General features: G+C 36.4%; 1 protein-coding gene across 15 annotated transcripts in view; it reads left to right on the top strand.

The window, feature by feature from the left end:
- Window positions 1-23,472, top strand: part of TASP1 (taspase 1) — a 353,026-nt gene that overhangs the window by 28,136 nt on the left and 301,418 nt on the right. For all 15 annotated transcript variants that reach the window (XR_008619335.1, XM_055090632.1, XM_055090631.1 and 12 more), the window contains 2 exons: window positions 13,012-13,132; window positions 20,534-20,618. Coding sequence is in view for 14 of the 15 variants with exons in the window: in XM_055090632.1 (XP_054946607.1) it covers window positions 13,012-13,132; window positions 20,534-20,618 (206 nt within the window). In the remaining variant the exon portion in view is untranslated. The remainder of the gene's footprint in view (window positions 1-13,011; window positions 13,133-20,533; window positions 20,619-23,472) is intronic.

Below are 23,472 nucleotides of genomic sequence, written 5' to 3'. Positions count from 1 at the left end.
GTGTGGGTTTATCTCTGGGCTTTCTTCCTGTTCCATTGACCTATATTTCTGTTTTTGTGCCAGTACCGTATTGTCTTGATTACTGTAGCTTTGTAGTATAGTCTCAAGTCAGGGAGTCTGATTCCTCCAGCTCCGTTTTTTTCCCTGAAGATTGCTCTGGCTATTTGGGGTCTTTTGTGTCTCCATACAAATTTTAAGATTCTTTGTTTCTAGTTCTGTAAAAAAAATGCCATTGGTAATTTGATAGGGATTGCATTGAATCTGTAGATTGCTTTGGGTAGTATGGTCATTTTCACAATACTGATTCTTCCAATCCAAGAACATGGTATATCTCTCCATCTGTTTGTATCATCTTTAATTTCAAGAGTGGCGAGAGTGGACATCCGTGTCTTGTTCCTGATCTTAGAGGAAATGATTTCAGTTTTTCACCATTGAGAATGATGTTTGCTGTGGGTTTGTCGTATATGGTCTTTGTTATGTTGAGGTAGGTTCCCTCCAAGCCCACTTTCTGGAGAGTTTTTATCATAAATGGGTGTTGATTTTTGTCAAAAGCTTTTCCTGCATCTGTTGATATGATCATATGGTTTTTTTTGTTTTTTTAACATCTTTATTGGAGTATAATTGCTTTACAATGGTGTGTTAGTTTCTGGTTTATAACAAAGTGAATCAGTTATACATATACATATGTTCCCATATCTCTTCCCTCTCGCATCATATGGTTTTTATTATTCAATTTGTTAATATGGTGTATCACATTGATTGATTTGCATATATTGAAGAATCCTTGCATCCCTGGGATAAATCCCACTTGATCATGGTGTATGATCCTTTTAATGTGTTGTTGGATTCTGTTTGCTAGTATTTTGTTGAGGATTTTTGCATCTATATTCATCAGTGGTTAGATTGTTTATTTGAGATTTTTCTTGTTTCTTGGGGTAGGCTCATATTGCTATAAACTTCCCTCTTAGAACTGCTTTTGCTGCATCCCGTAGGTTTTGGATCATTGTGTTTTCATTGCATTTGTCTCTAGGTATTTTTTGATTTCCTCTTTGATTTCTTGGTGATCTCTTGGTTATTTAGTAACGTATTGTTTAGCCTCTATGTGTTTGTGTTTTTTACGTTTTTTTCCCTGTAATTGATTTCTAGTCTCATAGCATTGTGGTTGGAAAAAATGCTTGATATGGTTTCAATTTTCTTAAATTTACTGAGGCTTGATTTGTGACCCAAGATGTGATCTATCCTGGAGAATGTTCCATGTGCACTTGAGAAGAAGATGTAATCTGCTGTTTTGGATGGAATGTTCTATAAATATCAATGAAATCTATCTGGACTGTATCATTTAAAGCTTGTGTTTCCATATTAATTTTATGTCTGGATGATCTGTCCATTGGTGTAAGTGAGGGGTTAAAGTCCCCCACTATTGTGTTACTATTGATTTCCTGTTTTATAGCTGTTAGCATTTGCCTTATGTATCGAGGTGCTCCTGTGTTGGGTGCATATATATTTATAATTGCTATAGCTTCTTCTTGGATTGATCCCTTGATCATTATATAGTGTCCTTCCTTGTGTCTTGTAACAGTGTTTGTTTTAAAGTTTATTTTATCTGATATGAGTATTGCTACTCCAGCTTTGTTTTGATTTCCCTTTGCATGGAATATCTTTTTCCATCCTCTCACTTTCAGTCTGTATGTGTCCCTAGGTCTGAAGTGGTCTCTTGTAGACAGCATATATATGGGTCTTGTTTTTGTATGCATTCAGAAGCCTGTGTCTTTTGGTTGCAGCCTTTAATCCATTCACATTTAAGGTAATTATCAATATGTATGTTCTTATTACCATTTTCTTAATTGTTTTGGGTTTGTTTTTGTAGGTCCTTTTCTGCTCTTGTCTTTCCCACTTAGAGAAGTTCCTTTAGTGTTGGTTGTAGAGCTGGTTTGGTGGTGCTGAATTCTCTTAGCTTTTGCTTGTCTGTAAAGCTTTTGATTTCTCCATTGAATATGAATGAGATCCTTGCTGGGTAGAGTAATCTTGGTTGTAGGTTCTTCCCTTTCATCACTTTAAATATGTCATGCCACTCCTTTCTGGCTTGTAGAGTTTCTGCTGAGAAATCAGCTGTTTAATGGGAGTTCCCTTGTACATTATTTGTCATTTTTCCCTTGTAGCTTTTAATTAATTTCTTTGTCTTTAATTTTTGTCAGTTTGATTACTATGTATTTCAGCATGTTTCTCCTTGGTTTATCCTGCCTGGACTCTCTGCACTTCCTGGACTTGGGTGGCTATTTCCTTTCCCATGTTAGGGAAGTTTTTGAGTATAATCTCCTCAGATATTTTCTTGGGTCCTTTCTCTGTCTCTTCTCCTTCTGGAACCTCTATAATGTATGTTGGTGCATTTAATGTTGTCCCAGAGGTCTCTTAGGTTGTCTTCATTTCTTTTCATTCTTTTTTCTTTATTCTGTTCTGCGGCAGTGAATTCCACCATTCTGTCTTCCAGGTCACTTATCTGTTCTGCCTCAGTTATTCTGCTATTGATTCCTTCTAGTGTATTTTTCATTTCAGTTGTTGTATTGTTCCTCTCTGTTGGTTTATTGTTTAATTCTTCTAGGTGTTTGTTTTTTAATTCTTCTATGTCTGTGTTAAACATTTGTTGCATATTCTCGATATTTGCCTCCATTCTTTTTCCGAGGTCCTGGATCATCTTCACTATCATTATTCTGAATTTATTTTCAGGAAGGTTGCCTATCTCCACTTCATTTAGTTGTTTTCCTGGGGTTTTATCTTGTTCCTTTATCTAGTACATAATCCTCTGCCTTTTCATTTTGTTTGTCTTTCTGTGAATGTGTTTTTTGTTCCACGGCATGCAGGACTGTAGTTCTTCTTGCTTCTGCTGTCTGCCCTCTGGTGGATGAGGCTATCTAAGAGGCTTGTGCAAGCTTCCTGATGGGAGGGACTGGTGATGGGTAAGGCTGGGTGTTGCTCTGGTGGGCAGAGCTCAGTAAAACTGTAATCCACTTCCCTGATGATAGGTGGGGCTGAGTTCCCTCCCTGTTGGTGTTTTGGCCTGAGGCAACCCAGCACTGGAGCCTAGAGGCTCTTTGTTGGGGCTAATGGCAGACCCTGGGAGCGCTTATGCCAACTGTACTTCCCAGAACTGCTGCTGCCAGTGCTTGTCCCTGCGGTGAGCCGCAGACATCCCCTGCCTCTGTAGGAGATACTCCAACACTAGCAAGTAGGTCTGGTTCAGTCTCCTATGGGGTCACTGCTCTTTCTCCTTGGGTCCTGATGTGCACCCTACTTTGTGTGTGCCCTCCAAGAATGGAGTCTCTGTTTCCCCCAGTCCTGTTGAAGTCCTGCAACCAAATTCCATTGCCTGCAAAGTCTGGTTCTCTGGGAATACCCGTCCTGTTGCTGGCCCCCATGTTGGGAAGCCTGACGTGGGGCTCAGAATCTTCACTCCAGTGGGTGGGCCTCTGTGGTATAATGGTTCTCCATGCTGTGAGTCACCCACCCAGCAATTGTGGGATTAGATTTTATTGTGATTGCGCCCCTCCTACCGTCTCATTGTGGCTTCTCCTTTGGCTTTGTATGTGGGGTATGTTTTTTGGTGAGTTCCAGTGTCTCCTATCGATGATTGTTCAGCAGTTAGTTTTGATTCCAGTGCTCTTGCAATAGGGAGTGAGCGCACGTCCTTCTACTCTGCCATCTTGAGCCAATCTCTCCCATGTGCTAATTCTGTTTTTAACTTTTTGTGAAATCAGCAAACTGTTTCCACAACAGCTGAACCATTTTACACTACCAATGGCACTGTACAAGTGTTACAATTTCTCCATGTTCTTGCTGGCACTTGCTATTTTTTTTTTGTTATTATAACTATCCTCATGGGTACGAAGTGGTACCTCATTGTGACTATGATTTTTATTTCTCTGTGAATAATGATGTTGAACATCTTTTTATGTGCTTGCTGACCATTTGTATTCTTCAGGTAAAAATGTCTGTTGATGTCTATTCAAGTCCTTTGCTCATTTTATAATTGGGTTTTTTTTGGTTGTTATTGAAAGTTATAGGAGTTCTTCATATATTCTTCTTATTTTTTTTATTTTTGCGGTACGTGGGCCCTTCACTGTTGTGGCCTCTTCCGTTGCGGACCACAGGCTCCGGACGCGCAGGCTCAGCAGCCGTGGCTCACAGGCCTAGCCGCTCTGCGGCATGTGGGATCTTCCCGGGCCGGGGCACGAACCCGTGTCCCCTGCATCGGCAGGCGGACTCTCAACCACTGCGCCACCAGGGAAGCCCCTTTATATATTCTTGATGCTATACTACTATTGCATTTCTCTGTCAGTCTGAAATTACATCAGATTAACACTTAAAAGGAAAAATATATTGTAACTACCCCTGTGGTTTTTTTGTCTCCCCTTTATAGCCCTGTTGCCATGCCCAGTACTTCCTATTTCCTGTCCTGTATTGTTTTTCTTCATCATATTTACTGCTATCTAATAAGCCATCTAATTTGTTTAATTTCTTATTGTCTGTCTCCCTTAGCTAGAATTCTGGCTCCATGTGGGCAATGATATTTTTCTGTTTTGTTCATTTCTATATCCCCGTGGGTTAGGTCAAGGATTAATAAACTATGGCCTGAAAGTCAAATCTGGACTGTTGCCTGTTTTTGAATGGCCTGCAAACTGAGAATGGTTTTGCCATTTTTAAATGGTTGAAAAAAACTCCAAAGAAGAATAGTATTTCATGACACCAAAAAATTATATGAAATTCAAATTTCAATGTTTATGATGAAGTTTCATTGGAACACAGCCATGCTCATTCATTTGTGTATTTTCTCTGGCTGCTTTTCATGTTACAGAGGCAGAGTTTAGTAGTTGTAGACTTGTCTGTGTGGCCAAGCCTGAACTATTTAACATATCTGGCTCTTTACAGAAAGATTTGCCTGGCACATAGATGAACAATAATTTTTGGTTGAATGAATGAATGAATCTTAGCCTATACCACCACAGAGGAATCTAAATTGGAAATCTTTCAGCAATCTGGTCTTGAAAATTTGAGCTTAATTGGCTGCTTAATAAAAATATCCTCAATGTTTGTTTGGTAATACATTTTCATTGGCTTCTATTCATCCTGTAAATAATGAGAATTGATGATGAAACACCAGGGAGTTTGTAATTGTTAGGATAGTGTCAGGTAGGATAGGTTTATTGTACAATTTTTACTAGTGTTAGTTTGAAAAAGACTATAACAACATGGAGTATACATCCTGTTTTTATTATTCTATTTAAAAATGATTCAAGAAATTGTTTCAAAAGCTGTTCCGTTTTTTTTTTCTCATTAGCTTTAGATTAATAAAACTACCTGCTTATTAATGAAGGCAGTAATAAAAGTAATTTTGGTATCTTAGCATACTTAATTTTGAATAAGAAAGTGTATTATCACGTAATTTCAGACTACTGTTGAATTTGCCCTTGATTAACAAGGTATGAATACTAACATATTAGTAATTTCCTGTAAATGTCTAACTTCTCCTTAAAGGAGGATTGGAAATTGGACAAACATAAATCATTTTATATAAAAATGATTTTACAATGTGCCAGTCCAGTTTTTGTACAACATTTGAAAACTAAATTGTTTGCATCTGTAAGCGCTGTTAATAGAGGTCTCATAATAGATCCCCAGAGGTACGGTATACCCCATAGCCTTGCAAACAGTTCTTATTTTATGCTTTCAGCAAAGGACATTAAATGGGTAATACAGGTTGTGGTTTAGAGTGAAAGAGTAATGCTTTGCAGATCTTTGCCTTAGCTCGATGTTTCCAAATTTCATTAATAAGAAAGGGTTTCCATGTCATGGTGGGTGTGTAGCTCTTGATTCGCCTCTTGGCTTTCCTGCCCTCTCTTTGCTGGGTTAAGCAAAGTGATCTTGCTTTTTAAAGCTTTGTCTCCTTTGAAAGTTATAAGTACTCTTAAAAAATATTTTGCTTTTAAAATGTTATCTTTTAGAAACTGAAAATTCTGTTGCCTGAATTTATTTAATTTCTCTTGTTTCAACTGTGAAAAGATTGGATTCTTAACACTCTATTACATTTTTCTGGCATTTCTTTATAGCAGTAACCTGTAGGAATCAGTAAGTATCAGCTTGCTTAAGGGCTTATAGTTCACAGTGATCAGTTATTCTATTTATATCTATTTGTAATTAACTCCTATTCATTCTGCAAATATTTATTGAGCACTTACTGTGTACCAAGCATTACTTTAGACATTGGGATACAACACCTAAAATGCCAAATTATTGTACTTACAGGGCTTACATTCTATGGGGAGAATTAGACAATAATATATAATGTCAAGTAGTAAAAAGTACCATAAAGAAGAATAAAATAATAAGAGAAAAAATCATTGGGGAAGGTTGGGGAAATGCTAAGTCAGTATGGGGAGGACTGACCTGCCCAGAGATGTCACATGAACAAGATGGGGGAGAAAGCCATGCAAACAAAGGTGTTGGGGAAGGGAGTCTTGGGTTTGAAGGGGAAGTCTCTTCTTATCCCATTTTGTTCTTCTTTCTAGTACTTAACATCATGGGACATCAGCTATTTATACATGCAAACATACGTGTATGTGTATGTTTCTATATACACACACACACTCAGTCTTTATTTACTGACTCTTTCCCCTACTATAATTGCTCACTAAGCTCAGCATTTCAAAATGTAAAAGCCCTCAGGTGGGAATGTTCCTCTTGTGCAAGAATTACAAGGAGGCGTGTGGCTGGTGCATAGTAAGGGAGAGAAAGAGAGGGGCCAGATCACGTAGGGCCTTGTAAACCTTGGAAAGTAAGACTTCAGATTTTATTCTAAAGTATGACAGGAAACCATTGCAGGTTTTTGAAAAGGGGAGTAAACAGGACTTTAAAAGGATCGCTGGCTACTGATTGGATATAATGATTGCTAGTTGTACAAAATGATTCAGCTCAGAAAATCAACAACAAATGACCATATAAAAAGCTTCTGTACATTATAAGGGGAAAGTTAGTATATGGGGTGGTCAGTTTATACTGAGTGATAAGTACAATTTTTTTTCAGTTTTATTGAAATATATATACAACAAAATGCACCAATTTTAAGTGTATAATTTGATGAGTTTTGACAAATACAACTACCAGTGTAACTACCAATACAATCTTGACATATAACATTTCCATCACCCCCCAAATTCTCTCCTAATGCCTGTCTGCAGTGGATCCCCTCCTCTCAGCCACCCCTGGCAACTACTATCTGCTTTTTTCATAATTTGGCCTTTTCTACAATTTGGTATAAATAGAATCATACATTATGTGGCCTTTTGTGAGGGGCTTCTTTCACTTAACATAATGCTTTTGAGATTCATCCATATTGTTGGGTAAATTAGGAATTTGTTCCTTTTATTGCTGAATAGTATTTCATTGTATTGATATATCACAATTTGTTTATTCATTTACCAGTCGATGAGCATTTGTGTTGTTTCCCGCTTTGGGCCATTCTGACTAAAGCTGATACGAACATTTTCATTCAAGTCTTTATGTGGACATATGCTTTCATTTTTCTTGGATAAATAGTTAGGAGTAGAATTGCTGGATCTATGGTAAGTGTGTGCTTAACTTTAAAGAAACTGCCAAACTATTTGCTATTTTTATTCTTACTAGCAGTGGGTTACAGTTGCTCTACTTTCTTGCCAAAACTCACTATTGTTGGCCTTTTAAATTTAACCATTTTAGTGGTATCTCGTGGTTTCAATTTGCATTCCCTAATGACTAATGATATTATGCATCTTTGCATGTATTATTTGCAATCTGTTCATGAAATTGTTTGCCCATTAAAAACTTTGGATTGTCTTACTGAGTTGTATGATTTTTTTTATATATACTGGATACAAGTCCTCTACCTTTATGTTTTGTAAAATTTTTCTCCCAGGCTGTGGCTTGATTTTTTTTTTTTTTTTTTTTTGTGGTACGTGGGCCTCTCATTGTTGTGGCCTCTCCCGTTGCAGAGCACAGGATCCGGACGCACAGGCTCAGTGGCCATGGCTCACGGGCCCAGCCGCTCCGCGGCATGTGGGATCTTCCCGGACCGGGGCACGAACCTGTGTCCCCTGCATCGGCAGGTGGATTCTCAACCACTGCGCCAGCAGGGAAGCCCGGCTTGACTTTTTAAAATAAAGTTTTAATTTTAGAACAGTTTTAGATTTACAGAAAAATTGAGAAGCTAGTACAGAGAATTCCAGTACACCCACTACCTCATCTTCCCTATTAGCGTCTACGTTAGTATGGTACATGTTTCACGGTTAATGAACCTGTATTAACACATTATTATTAACTAAAGTCCATACTTTATTCGGATTTCTTTAGTTTTACCTAATGTGAAAATCTTTTTTTGTTCCAAAGTGTTTTTTACCTTAGATTATATTTTTCATCTCTAGAAGTTTGATTAATTTATTTTTTCATAGCTTCTTTTTCTTCTTCATGTTTTCCTATACCTACTTGAACATATAGAGTATGTTTGTGAAAGCTAGTTTAACATTGTTAGTTAACATTAGAATTGTTTGCTAGTTCTATCATCTGTCATTTATAGGTCTGTTTTTGTGTGGTAATTTCTTCTGGTTATGAGGCATAGTTTTCTGCTTATTTGCATGCTGGTCATCTTTGGTTATTTTTAAACACTGTGTATTTTACATCTTTGGGAGTTGGATATTGTAGTATTTCTTCAAATATTGTAGGACTTTGTTCTGGGACACTGTTGTGTAAATCATTTTGATCCTTTTGAGGCTTCTTTAAAACCTTGTTAGTGCAAGTCTGAAGTAGCCTTGTTTCTAGGGCTGATTTGGCCCAACTCTAGACGTTACCTGAGACTTTTCCTGATGTCCTCACTCTGGCTGATGGGAACATGACTTATTCTCCCCTCTGTATGAGCTCCAGGGATTGCTCAGCTTACTCTTTTCCAGAGGTTCTTTCTTTGGTCTTGGTAGCTTCCTCACAAGTGTATGTAGGCTAATACTCATTTAAAGTCTCAGGGTCCTACAGGCCTCTGGCATTCTCTCCGTGTAGCTCTCTCCTCTTTGCACCCTGTACTGCATATTCTAGCCTTCCTGGCCTCCGTGAACTCATAACTTTGTCTACTCAATGCTGGAAGAATATTGGTTGTTTTTTGGGTTCCTCTTCCCTGTGCTGTGGTCTTAAAAGTATCTCTAGGGATTAAGTGGAGGCACCTGATTTGTGTCTGTTTTTCTCAGGATCACAGTCCTGTGCTATTGAATGAAGTCTGTCTGTTTCATATATTTTGTCTGATTTTCTAGTTAGGAGGACAAATATGATCCCTATTATGCCTTCAGAGTCAGAAGCAGAAGTTCAGTAGACACACTTTTGAAGTTATAAATGTATTTTGAAGTAGGAGAAGTATTTTTGAAAAAAAAATTGCTTCTAAGATATCCTTTAATTTTCTTATATCCCTTTTTCTTAGGTATTTTTGAAATGTCAAATTTAAACATCAGGCAAGAGTTATTTTTAGAATAATTTAGTTCACTTTGTGATTTCTAACTTTGTATTATATTGAAATTAATTTTGTAGAGCTTATTTGCTGATATATCCCATTTTAAAGATTGTTGAAATGGCGTATATAGTGTTATGATCTTGTACATATATTTTGGGAATTACGAAATATGATGCTTTAAATTTTTCTCACATTTCAGTTCCTTTCTCACATACTTTGAAAGATATATGTGATTAGGCAAGGGAGGTTATGTAGAGTAAAAAAAAAAACCCTTGAAATATGGTGGTAATTTACTTGTGCTTACTTGTACAATCTCTCTGTTCAGTGTCATAGAGGCTTCTGACCTGGGTCTTTATATGTTTGGATATATGCGTTCAAGCTTTTGAGCACGAGCCACCCGCTTTTGCTTGGCCCTGCCTGCAGTAAACCTTTCTCTGCCGCTCCCCCAGTATACATACATACATACATACATACATATACATACACATATATATACACATATATATATATATATATGAAATAATCCAGGGCAAGGATTCAGTCTTTATCTGTTCTAAATCATAGTCCTTCTTTAGTTGTGATCTCTTTCCCAAGATTTAATTGTGAATTGATTTAGGTAGAATATTCACTTGGAAGGCCTTATTCAAACTCTTTACGCTTAATTACGCACTTTCTTTCCTTCATCTTATAAAATGCCCCGTTTTTATTAATGGTTTTATTTATCTCTCAAGTTTGGAAGTTCTGGTCCTTTTCTTTCCCTTTCTATTTCCTTTTCCCTGCTGCTGTCATTTCATATCAAGTGGTTAATGTTTCAAGCCTGCATTGTAAAATAGCCTCCAGTTTGGTCTCTCTGACTTCAGTTTCCTCCCCTTCCTTTTCATATATCAATAATATGTGAATGTCAATTTATGTTTCCTTGGCCAATATACTCATCTTGACTTTTTCTTCTACAGAAAGCTTGAATGGCTTCTCATTATTTTCCCAATCAAGTCCAGATTCTGATGAGTGGCATGGAGCAATCTCCATAGTTGGCTCCAGCCAACCATGTTTCCTAAATGTGTCTTCTGTGACTCTGACACTTTACGGCTGCCTACGTGTTGCTCCCTGCATATCCACCAAGTGGAATTTTCTAGCCCCCTGACCAGTCTTTGGTTTTGCTTTACATCCTTCAGGAAGTCTGCTATTAACTTCTTCATCTCATACTGGGCCATTTCCTTTTGAATCCTCAAAGTACTTACTGTTTGTATCACTCACTTTCTATTTAATTATACAGCCCTTTTGTTGTTTTCCAGTCTGTGATCTTACTTCTGAAATTCTGTGGACAGTTAGATTTTCTAACTGCATTAGAACAAAAGCCCTGGTCTCAAATACCTGACCCCTTTGCTCAAGTTATAGGTACACATTAGGGAGATCTTAATGTTGTGGTCAGTTTTCCTTGGATCCAGGTAACTGGGGACATTTGTAGATAATTTTGGGCATTTGGTGATCTTTAGGTTGGTAAAGAATTGCCCTGGTTTGCTAGATAATATTGGTCTTAGCTTAGAACATAGTTAATTTTTCTGCATTGACTGTGATTTCTGACTCAGATACTCTCTTGCGTTTGGATATCTAGTTGTCCCAGCACCATTTATGGAAAAGACTATACTTTCTTTTTTCTTTTTTTTTAAAAATACTGTAACTGAAGTTTTATTGCATATATATTTTCACTTACTAAATTGCTGAACCCAGTAAAGAAGTATTTGTTTTCTGCTTTTTTAAAAAAATTTTTATTGGAGTATAGTTGATTTACAATGTTGTGTTAGTTTCTGCTGTACAGCAAAGTCAATCAGTTATACATATACATATATCTACTGTTTTTTAGATTCTTTTCCCATATAGGTCATTACAGAATATTGAGTAGAGTTCCTTTTGCTATACAGTAGGTTCTTATAAGTTATCCTTTCTTTATTGAATTGTTTTGGCATCCCTGATGAATTGACCATAAGTGTAAGGCTTGTTTCTGGACACTTCTATTTCATTGATCTATATGTCTATCCTGAGCTATATGTCCGTATCACACTGTCTTGATTAATTTGTAGTAAGTTATAAAACCTAGAAGTGTGAGCCTTCAATTTGTAAAAGAAAAGTGTTTTTCTTTTAAAAATTGTTTTGACTGTTCTTAGTTCCTTGCATTTCCATATGAATTGTAAGATTAGTTTGTCAATTTCTGCAAAAAACGGCAGCTAGGATTTGATAAGGGATTGTGTTGAATCAGACCAATTTAGGGAGTATTGCCATCTTAAAGATATTAAGTCTTCTGTTTTATGTACATTGATGTCCTTCCATTGATTTAGGTCTTTAATTTCTTTAAAACATGTTTTATAGTTTTTACTGTACACCTCTTACACTTCTTTTGTTAAATTTATTCCTATTTTATTCTTTTTTTTTTTTTTTTTTTTGCCGTATGTGGGCCTCTCACTGCTGTGGCCTCTCCCGCTGCGGAGCACAGGCTCCGGACGCACAGGCTCAGTGGCCATGGCTCACCAGCCCAGCTGCTCCGCGGCATGTGGCATCCCCCTGGACCGGGGCACAAACCCGCGTCCCCTGCATCGGCAGGCGGACTCTCAACCACTGCGCCACCAGGGAAGCCCCCTATTTTATTCTTTTTGATGTTATTGTAAACTGAATTGTTTTCTTAATTTCATTTTCAGATTTTTCATTACTAAGGTATAGAAATACAACTGATTTTTGCATATTGAGCTTATATCTTGCAATCCTGTTGAACTTTTTTATTAGTTCTAATAGTTTTTTAGTGGAGTTTTTAGGATTTTTTGTATACAAGATCATGTCATCTTCCAACAGAGGCAATTTTACTTCTTCCTTTCTAATCTAGATGCTCTTTGTTTTTCTTTCTTGCCTAATTGTCTTGTTCAGAATATCCACTATAATGCTGAAAAGAAGCGGTTAGAGTGAACATTGTTGTGTTGTTCCTGATCTTAGGGGAAAGAGTCTTTCACCATTAATTATGATGTTAGCTTTGGACTCTTATAGATGCCCTTTATCATGTTAAGGAAGTTCCCTTCTATTTCTAGTTGTTGAGTGTTTTTCTCATGAAAGGGTATTGGATTTTGTCAAATACTTTTTCTCTATTAATATGATCATGTTTTAAAAATTTGTTTTATTCTTTATTTTATTAACATGGTGTATTACAATGAGTTTCAGATATTAAACCAAACTTGCTTTCCCGGAATCCCTCTTGTTCATGGTGTATAATCCTTTCATATTTTGCTGCATTTGCTTTCCTTGAGGATTTTGGTGTCAATATTCACAAGGTATATTGTCCTGTAGTTTTCTTTCCTTATGATATCTTTGCTTTGTTTTGGAATCAGGGTTGTACTGGTATCATACGAGTTGGGAAGTGTTCTTTCCCTTTCTAGTTTTTGGAAGAGTTTATGAAGTGTTGACATTAATTCTTCTCTAAGACTAATGGTATTTTAATGTTTGTTTTTATCTTTTAGGATTCTCCTTTTACAAATGCAGGAATGGGATCTAATCTAAATCTCTTGGGTGAAATTGAGTGTGATGCCAGCATAATGGATGGAAAATCCCTGAATTTTGGAGCTGTTGGAGCACTGAGTGGTACGTGAACATTATAACACATTATCTCTGTTCTTAGAAAAAAACTGAATATTACCATTTCATTCCTCCTAAAGACTTAGCTCAGTTGTTTTCGTCATTCTTACTTGGAATAGTGTTGAAAACAAACATTGTTTTCTTTTACGGAATTTAAAACAGAAAATCTTACCTATGGTTAGAAAGAAAACAGTGAAATAGCTTATGTCCAAGTCTTTGGTTAGAGTTTGATCATTCTCCTCCATCTCCTCAAGAGATTACAGACATGTAAAATGGGAGTTAGCATATTTTATTAATTTTGCAATTATTTGAATACACAAATAATATATTTTTATTGTTAAAAAATTTAAATGATATAAATAAAATTTACCTTTGATCTTCCAAATCTTTCCTTCCAAAACTCTCCTTAGGAGGTTTAACCAGTAAAATAATGTGCATTTATCCATATTTATATGTAAGAGAAACATAGTTTTGCACATATTTAAAAAAAAATCAATGTACATATTATTATGAAACTCTTCTTTTTTTCTTTAAATAGCATGTCTTGGAGATTTTTTTCCACATCAGTACATATAAGATATAAATGTTTTGCAGTTTACTTATTAAAACAAAATATACATGAAGGGCACAGATTTAAAAAAAAAATACTTTATTGGAGTATAGTTGATTTACAATGTTGTGTTAGTTTCTGCTGTACAGCAAAGTCAATCAGTTATACATATACATATATCCACTCTGTTTTAGATTCTTTTCCCATATAGGCCATTACAGAATATTGAGTAGAGCTCCTTTTGCTATACAGTAGGTCCTTATTGGTTATCTATTTTATATATAATATTGTGTATATGTCAATCCCAATCTCCCAGTTTATCCCTCCTCCCCTTCCCCCTGGTAGCCATATGTTTGTTCTCTACATCTGTGACTATATTTCTCTTTTATAAATAAGTTCATTTGTACCATTTTTTAGATTCCACACATAAGCGATTTTAAGTATAAAACTTCATTAATTTCTAGATGTATATAGCCATGTAAACCACCACCAAATCAAGACATAAAACATTTCCATGTCAGAATATAGAACATTGCCAAACTCCCAGAAGGGTTCTTTATGCCTCTTCCTAGTTTATACCTCTTGTACTCTCCTCCTACCCACTCCCCCTTGTCCATTAATTCTGACTTTAGGCACCATAGATTAATTTGCCTGTTCTTCAAATTCCTATGAATGGAATTGTACACCTCTGTGTCTGGTTTCTTTTGCTTAATGTTATGCCTGTGAGATTGATTTATGATTTGTGTCATAGTAGTTTTTTCTTTTGTGTTAGTAGCATTTTATTGCATGAATATAAAATAACTTACTCTCTTGGTGGATATTTAAATAATTTCTAGTTTTCTAGAATAATTTCTAGACTGTTATGAATAAAACTCCAGTGTATATTTTTGTGCATGTCTCTTGGTAGACATACACACTTATTAATATTTCCCTTGAGTATAAACCTAGGATTTGGAAAGGTAAGTTTAGGTACATATGTACTTTGCTTTAGAAGATACTGTCAGACAGTTTTAGAAAGTAGTTGTTACAATCTATACTCTCACAATGTATGAGCATTTCAGTTACTCTGCATCCTTGCCAGTGTTTGATATTGTTATTCTTTTAAAAATTTAGTCATTTTGATATGTGTGTAGTGGTATTATTGTTTTAATTTGAGTTTCTCTGGTGACTAATGATATTGAGAACCTTCTCATATGCTTATTGGCCATTTAGATGTCCTTGTTGTGCAGTGTGTTCAAGTCTTTTGCATACTTTTTATTGGATTATTTTTTTAATTGATTTGTTGGAGTACCTTATATATTTTTCATACAGATCCTTTGTCAGATACATGTATTGTGAATATCTGCTCCCAGTCTGTTGCTCACTCTTCTAGTGAAGTTTCAGTTATCAACGTTTAATGTTATGGTTAATTTTTATTGTATTTTGCTTAAGAAATCTTTGCCTACCCAAAGTTTTGAAGGTAGCTTCCACTGTTTTCTTTTAGTAGTTCTATTGTTTTTAACCCTCCACATTTAGCTTTCTTATCAAGCTCAGATTCATTTTAGTGAAGTAGGAACCGTATACCTTCTATTCCATTAACCTGTCTATTGCCAGTCCCAAACTGTCTTGATTTCTGTAGCTTTATATTGTATTTTGATAATTTGATAGTGTAAGACTTCCAACTTCCTTTTTCTTTTTCTTTTTTTTTCTTTACAGTTGTATTGGCTATTCTTTTTTTTAAAATAAATTTATTTTTGGCTGTGTTGGGTCTGGGCTTTCTCTAGTTGCGACGAGCTGGGGCTACTCTTTGTTGCGATGCGTGGGCTTCTCATTGCGGTGGCTTCTCTTGTTTCAGAGCACAGGCTCTAGGCGTGCAGGCTTCAGTAGTTGTGGCACATGGGCTCAGTAGTTGTGGCTCATGGGCTCTAGAGCGCAGGCTCAGTAGTTGTGGCGCATGGGCTTAGCTGCTCCGCGGCATGTGGGATGTTCTCAGACCAGGGCTCGAACCAGTGTCCCCCACATTGGCAGGAGGATTCTTAACCACTGTGCCACCAGGAAGGCCCCTGTATTGGCTATTCTAAGTTTATGGCATTTTCATAAAATTTTTAGAATCAACTTGTCAATGTCCATAATAAAACCCTGCTGAGATTTTGACTGGTATTGCATTGAATGTATAAAACCATATGTGGACAACTGACATCTTAACAATATTGCATATTCCTGTTCATGAACATTAAATATGTGCATTTGTATAAATATTATTCATTTCTTTCTCAGCAGTGTTTTATGGTTTTTAGTATAGATGTCTTATACACCCTTTTTATTAGATTTATTCTAGATATTAAGTTTTTTTGATGGCTATTGTAAATATATATTTTAAAAATTAATAACCAGTTATTTTTGTATTTAGAAATACAGTTGAGTTTCGTGTATTGGACTTATATTCAGTGGCCTTGATGACTTCACTGATTAATTCAAGCAATTAGAAAAATAGATTCTCTTGTAATTTCTGTATACACAGTAACATCATCTTTGAATCATGGCAGTTTCTTTTTTCCTTTCTAATATTAAATTTTTTTTTTTCTTGCATTACTGTGCTGGCTCTGTCACTTGGTGCAATATTGAATATAAGCGGTGGTAGTGTACATCCTTGCTTTGTTCCTGGTCTTAGAGGGAAAGCCATACTGTGTGCTGGTAGCTGTAGGATTTTCATAAATGCTGTTTATCAGATTGAGGACATTTCCTTCTAGTCTTAGTTTGCTGATAATTTTTATTTTAAATGGGTTATTGAATATCATTAAGTGCTTTTCTGCATCTTTGGCTTTTCTTTTTTATTTTGTTAGATATGATGGAATTTATGGTTGATTTTTGAATGTTAAACCTACTTTTCATTCCTGGCATAAAGTCAGGATTGTAATTTTTTATCTTTTTCACATTCTACTGGATTTGTAATTTTTTATCTTTTTCACATTCCACTGGATTTGATTTACTGATGTTTAAGATTCTGACATCTATGTTTATATAATAGATTGGCTTTAATTTTACTTTCTTAAAATATTCTTTTTAGATTTTGGAATCATGTTATGGCTGGCCTCATAAAATGAGTTGGGATTTTTTTCCCCTCTGTTCTTTGAAAGAGTGTGTGTACAATTGGAATGTTTTTTAATTGTTTGGAAAATTCATTAGTTATTTGAATCATTGGAGTTTTCTTTTTTTTTTTTTTTGTGGTACATGGGCCTCTCACTGTTGTGGCCTCTCCCGTTGCGGAGCACAGGCTCCGGACGTGCAGGCCCAGCACCACTGCGCCACCAGGGAAGCCCAATTTTTTTTTTTTTTTTTTTTTTTTTTTTTTTGCATGGAGTTTTCTTTGTGGGAAGTTTTAAATAAATAGGATTCAATTTCTTTACCAGTTATAAGATTATATTTTGTCTTATGTGTGTTTCCCAAGGAATTTGTCTTTTTCATAGGAGTTGTCAAATTTATTTGCCTAAAGACTTTATTGACTTCCAGTTTAATGTTACTGTGGTTAGAGAACATATTCTGAATGGTTCCAACCCCTTGAAACTTTCTGAGACTTGCTTTATGGCTCAGCTTATGACGTATTTTGATGAATGTTCCATGTGAGCTTCAAAAGAGTATTCTGCAATTGTTGGGTGTGTATTCTATGTATGTCAGCTAGGTCAATTTACTTATTCATTGTTCCAATCTTCTGTATCTTTTCTGATTTTTGTGATAGGTAAGAACAGCATTTCAATTAGTTTTAATTTCTTTTATTATGAGATTTTATTGGTATTTAATGAAATTTCATATTTTTAAAGGCCATTAGCATTTCTCTGTGAACTGTTTATACTTCTTGTATGGCTTGCCTTTTACCTCTGTTTATAATGTGCTTTATCATATTGGAATTTAAAATTTTGTCAAACTTATTACTTTCCCTTTTGTGGCTTTTGTATTTCTTTCTTTTTTTTTTCTTTTTTTGCGGTACGCGGGCCTCTCACTGCCGTGTTCTCTCCCGTTGCGGAGCACAGGCTCCAGACGCGCAGGCTCAGCGGCCATGGCTCACGGGCCCAGCCGCTCCGCGGCATGTGGGATCTTCCCGGACCGGGGCACGAACCCGTGTCCCCTGCATCGGCAGGCAGACTCTCAACCACTGCGCCATCAGGGAAGCCCTCTCCACTCCTGTTCTCTGACCTTCAACCTCCAATCGAATTATCTCCAACTTCAAAATCTCACTGCACCACCAGGGAAGCCCTGTATTTTGCATTTCTTAAGGTTTATCTCACTCATAATTGTAACTACAGTCACTTACATTTTCTTCAAATACATGTATAATTTATTTTTCATTGGCTTCTTGAATGCATTGTTTGTTGATCAATTTCTGAATTGATTAGCAAATTGTCCCTATATAATTTATTGAATAACAACAGTAACGATAATATTAAGTACCATTTATTGGGTATTACATACATACCATGCAATGTTCTCCAGTAGTTCATATATGTTAAATCATTTAGTTCTCATGATAACCATCTGAGGTCAGTACTTTTATCCCCATTTTATAGGTGAGGAAACTGAGACACAGGAGAGATTTAGTAATTTGTCCAAGGTTACTGTGTCAGTCTGGGTCCAACTAGGCGACAGAAACCACACAGCAGTTTAAACAGGAAAAGCTTAATGTAAAGGGAAGAGGGAGGCTACCCAGGTAAGGATAAACTTGGAAGGGAGTTCAGACCTCACAGAAGAAGGTGTGGCTGCAGCCGACTGTTTGACAGCCCATTTTTTTGCTGGGTTACCCAGGCCACAGTCATTGTGAGAGCAGAAACAATCCTGGGTGCCTCAGGCTGATAGGTGGGCACACAGAGGCCAGGAAGCTATGGGAATTAAACCTTTGTTTGCAGGATGAGGATTGGACTTTTGGCTCCCTAGACAGCCAGCCCCACAGGATGCTTTGCTATAGGGCTGAGGAGAAGGTGTGGGGATCAGTGACTTGAGCTGGGCCTGGTCCTGTTCTTTCTGGGGCTGTCAGCTATGCTGCTGTGGCCTGAATCAGGAGTTGGGGAAAACGTGGTAGCCAAATGCTGGAGAAAGCTGCACCCCGCAAGCACTTAGCACTGGAGAGAACCTTGTGGACCAGATAGTGAGAATAACTGGTGCTCTCCTGGAGCCTGGCTGGCAGGCCACCTTTTCCTCCTGCACTGTGTCTCCAGTGCCCTCTACTGACAAAGCTGACCCGTGTGCCAGCTGGCAAAGGAAACATAGTTAAAAGGCCCATTTCCACTTTCACCCATAAGGCAACCAAGGGTGAATTTATAGCTGAGAAGCGATAAATTGATAGCTGGTTTATAACAGTCTGACTCCCATCACTCTGTGTTCTTTCCACCTCTCATAGATAGTCCATCCTTTTCCTATTCATTTGAAATACTGTCTACATCATGTATTAAATATCCACGTGCACATGTGTTTGTGTCTCAACTTTAGCTTTATTCTATTCCATTGATATATTTGTCTGTTTTGTACCCAAACCACACTCAATTAGAATAGCTTTTAATAAAAAATGGTTATCTTGTAAGGTGAATACCTCTTCATTTTTTTACAAAAAATTTTTTTCATTTTTTTTCCTGATGAATTTAAGAGTCAGCTTGTCATGCATCATAGAAATCCTTTTGGGGCTTTGGTGGAGAATATATAGCTTTGAATTTGTAAGTTAATTTGGTAATTATTAATGTCTTTACAATACTGAATCATCACATACAGAAATAAATTTAAGAGCTAGTACAGAGATCTAAGCTTTTCCTTTCTTTGCTACTTCATACATTCTTTGGTGGGGCAGAGAAGTTTTTGGTGTTTAGCTAAATATCTAGTTTTGTTTTAAGGCAATCTGGTGACCTTTATTTGAAGTTTTTAGTCTCTTTGTATCCCACTTCTGTTTTTTTTGGTTGTTGTTTTTGTTATTAATAGTGTTCTGAAAGGCATCCATAGGTTAGTGGTTAAGGTCATGGTCTCTGGCATTAGCTGCCTTTGTTAAAATCTCAGTGTGTGATCCTGGGCAGGTAACTTAACCCGTGCAAATGTTTCCTCAGTAATCAGATAGGGTTTATAACTGTACTTATGTGATAGAGTTGAAGGATCAGTTAAATAATCTGATACATTTAAGGGCTTGACACTGGGCCTGGCGCATACTGGATCCTAAGTTTCTGTCACTGTCTTCTATCATCATCATTGTCATGTTTGTCATTGTCATGCTAGCAATTTTTTTCATGCTAATACTTTCTGTCCTATTTTTCCTCCTAGGTAAGCACCCTTTTCTCACTGTTCACATTTTGTTTTCCCTTCTGGAAACAATCCGAACCATATTTTTTTAAGTCTCAATCTTGTACATACTTGGCCTCTTCTCCCCACCCTTATCCCATTTGTAGGACTTTCTCTTTACTCTTTCTTGCAGGTGAGATTTAAAATTTTTGGCCATTAATTTTTCTCCCCAAGGTAAATTTGAAGCTGTTTGTAATCATGTTTATTCTTTAGAGGAAATTCATGGTTTTGATAATAGATGCCAAATTTTCAGTTTATTTTTTAAATTCCATACTGAAATCTATTAAAAAGGAACTTAATTTAAATTTGTATTATTGCAAATTCAGTCTTTGCTGCTGTAGCAGCAAAAAAAAATGGGAATATATGTTTTATATTTGTTCTTATATCTATAAGTATTCATATATTTGTCAATTTGATCCTTATTTTTCATGATAATTAATGGTTTTCACTAGTATATTTAAAGAAAGTTTTCCATGATATTTAAAATTTGTCATGTTGAAACTGCCACAGAATTGAGTGGGAAACTTGAAGGCTTTTTGACTTCATTTTCTGCCAATTTTATTTTATAGGAATCAAGAACCCAGTCTCAGTTGCAAACAGACTCTTGTGTGAAGGGCAGAAGGGCAAGCTCTCAGCCGGCCGAATTCCTCCCTGGTAACTGCTTTGTTCTTCGACTTTCCCTGGGTCTTTGGTCTTTGGTGCACGCCGTGTTTGAAGGCTATTTTTATCCACAGAAGGCTGATGCAGTTGGTTACACACCAGCAGTAGCTTGCCTTTGAGAGGAAGACACGCTTTGTTCTGTGATCTTGGAACATTTTGAATACTTGATAGAGCTCCGGTTGGAATAGAATATTATGGATTAAAGCAGAAAAGAGATCAGTTAATTTTAGGTTTTGTAGTCGATTATAGAGATGCTTTTGCTATTAATAAGTGTTCAACTGGGGTCTTTTTATTATAAAACTTTAAAGTTTCTTACATGTTTGAGACCAGAGTCTAAACTCATTTTTAATTTTGAGAAGCTCTTAATATAAAAGTATGTAATTTTTCTTTTCTGGAGAAACATATTGTGACACTAAAATTAGTAAAATTACATCTTTTCTCCAGCATTAACATATAATTTTCATTAAAAGAAACTTTGAACTTTTCAAATATTTATGAAAGTAGAGAGAACATTTTAAAGAGCCTTCATGAACCTACCATCTAGCTCCAATAATTAACAATATTTTTGCTCTTATCTATCTCATGCATCTCTTTCCTATAGTATTGCCCCCCCCCCCCGGACGCGCAGGCTCAGTGGCCATGGCTCATGGGCTTAGCCACTTCGCGGCATGTGGGATCTTCCCGGACTGGGGCACGAACCCATGTCCCCTGCATCGGGCAGGCGGACTCTCAACCACTGCGCCACCAGGGAAGCCCTCCTATAGTATTTTAAAGCAAATCCTCACCATCGTATTTTATCCTTAAATAGTTTTTTAAATTTCTGTGTGCAAAATGTAATTACCATCCTGTTAACATGCCTAATAATATAAACAAGTATGCTTCAATACTGTCTTTTTTTTAAAAAAAAATATTTATTTATTTATTTTATTTTTGGCTGTGTTGGGTCTTCGTTGCTGCGCGTGGGCTTTCTCTAGTTGCAGTGAGTGGGGGCTACTCTTCGTTGCGGTGTGTGGGCCTCTCATTGCGGTGGCCTCTCCTGTTGCGGAGCACGGGCTCTAGGCTTACGGGCTTAAGTAGTTGTGGCATGCAGGCTCAGTAGTTGTGGCTCGTGGGCTCTAGAGCACAGGCTCAGTAGTTGTGGTGCACGGGCTTAGTTGCTCCGCGGCATGTGGGATTTTCCCGGCCCAGGGCTCGAACCTGTGTCCCCTGCATTGGCAGGCAGATTCTTAACCACTGCACCACCAGGGAAGCCCTCAATACTGTCTTATACTCAACCATCTTATACTTCAGTACTATATGTGTTCAGCATGCCTGAACACATTAAAGTTACATTAATACCCTCTGTTGAAAGTTGTTGACAGTGGTACTATAGATTTCACTTTATTTGACTGTTATAATTTCAAGTCATAGAAAATTAATATAGTTTTGAGAAATCTTGAAACCTTTTACCCAAATATATTCACGATATCCCTGTTTCCCATGTCAAGAAAATGAAACATGTTAAGAAATGTTAAGAAAATGAAACATTACCAAGAGATTTAAAGCTGCCTAGACTGGACCCTTTCTAATGGCATCCTTATCCATCTCACTGTCCCATACCCTTACCCTGACCCCATCTCTGGCCCTGCTCCTAGGTAACAATTGTCCTCAATTTTAGCTTTTCTTATTCTCATGTATTCCTTCATAGTATTACACATATACAGTACAGGCATACTTCATTTTATTGGGCTTCACAGATGCTGCATTTTTTACAAATTGAAGGTTTGTGGCAGTTGTACTTCAAGCAAGCCTATTGGTGCCATTTTTCCAATGACATTTGCTCATTTCATGTCTCTGTGTCACATTTTGGTAATTCTCACAATATTTCAAACTTTTTCATTATTATTATAGTTGTTATGGTGCTCTGTGATCAGTGATCTTTAATGTTATTTACTACTGTGACTTGTTGAAGACTCAGATGATGGTTTGCATTTTTTAGCAATAAACTGTTTTTAATTAAGGTATGTACAGTGTTATTTTAAGCATAGTGCTATTGCACACTTAATAAAATACAGCATAGTATAAACATAATTTTTATATGAACTGGGAAACCAGAAAATTTGTGTGACTTGCTTTATTTATTCACTTTATTGTGGTGGTCTGGAACTGAACTTGCAATATCTCTGAGGTATGCTGGCACTCTGATTTTCTAAGTCTACATAAACATGTACATAGATGTACAAAAAAGTTCTGGAAAGAAAGTTACCAGACCTCACCATAAATACCTCTAGGAAGGAGAAAGGAGGGAACAAGATGAGGCAATTGTCGAAGGGGATATGTGCAATATTTTTATATTTTACAAAGATAAAATATATGTGAAAAAGTGATGGCCATCTCTGTATTAAAATTATATCATAAAGTGATCCTACAATTGTCTGGAACTAGTGATGTAATTTTCTCACGTACATAGTTCTTCAGCTTTAATTTTTGTTTTCAAAATTGCTTTGACCATTTTAGGCATTTTGCATTTTCATGTGAATTTTAGAATTAGCCTGTCAATTTCTGTGAATAACCTGCTGGAATTTTGATTAGGTTTGTAACTTATCCATTTTATAAGGTCTTCTTTAACCTCTCTGAATAGTGTTTTATAATTTTCAGTGTACAGATTTTGCACAGTTTTTTATCAAATTTATACTTAAGTATCTCTTTTTGATGTGATAAATTGCATATTTTTAAAAGTTAAATACCAGTTGTTCCTTGCCAATATAGAAATATGATTAATTTTATTATATTGATATTCTAGCTTAGGAATTTGCTAAATTCATTTGTTCTCATACTGTTTTTACAGATTCCATAAGATTTTCTACAT

The sequence above is a fragment of the Physeter macrocephalus genome, chromosome 14, assembly GCF_002837175.3.
Source record: "Physeter macrocephalus isolate SW-GA chromosome 14, ASM283717v5, whole genome shotgun sequence".
Lineage (NCBI taxonomy): Eukaryota > Metazoa > Chordata > Mammalia > Artiodactyla > Physeteridae > Physeter > Physeter macrocephalus.
The sequence above is the reverse complement of the archived record's forward strand: the minus strand, read 5'-3'. Positions and strand labels throughout refer to the sequence as shown.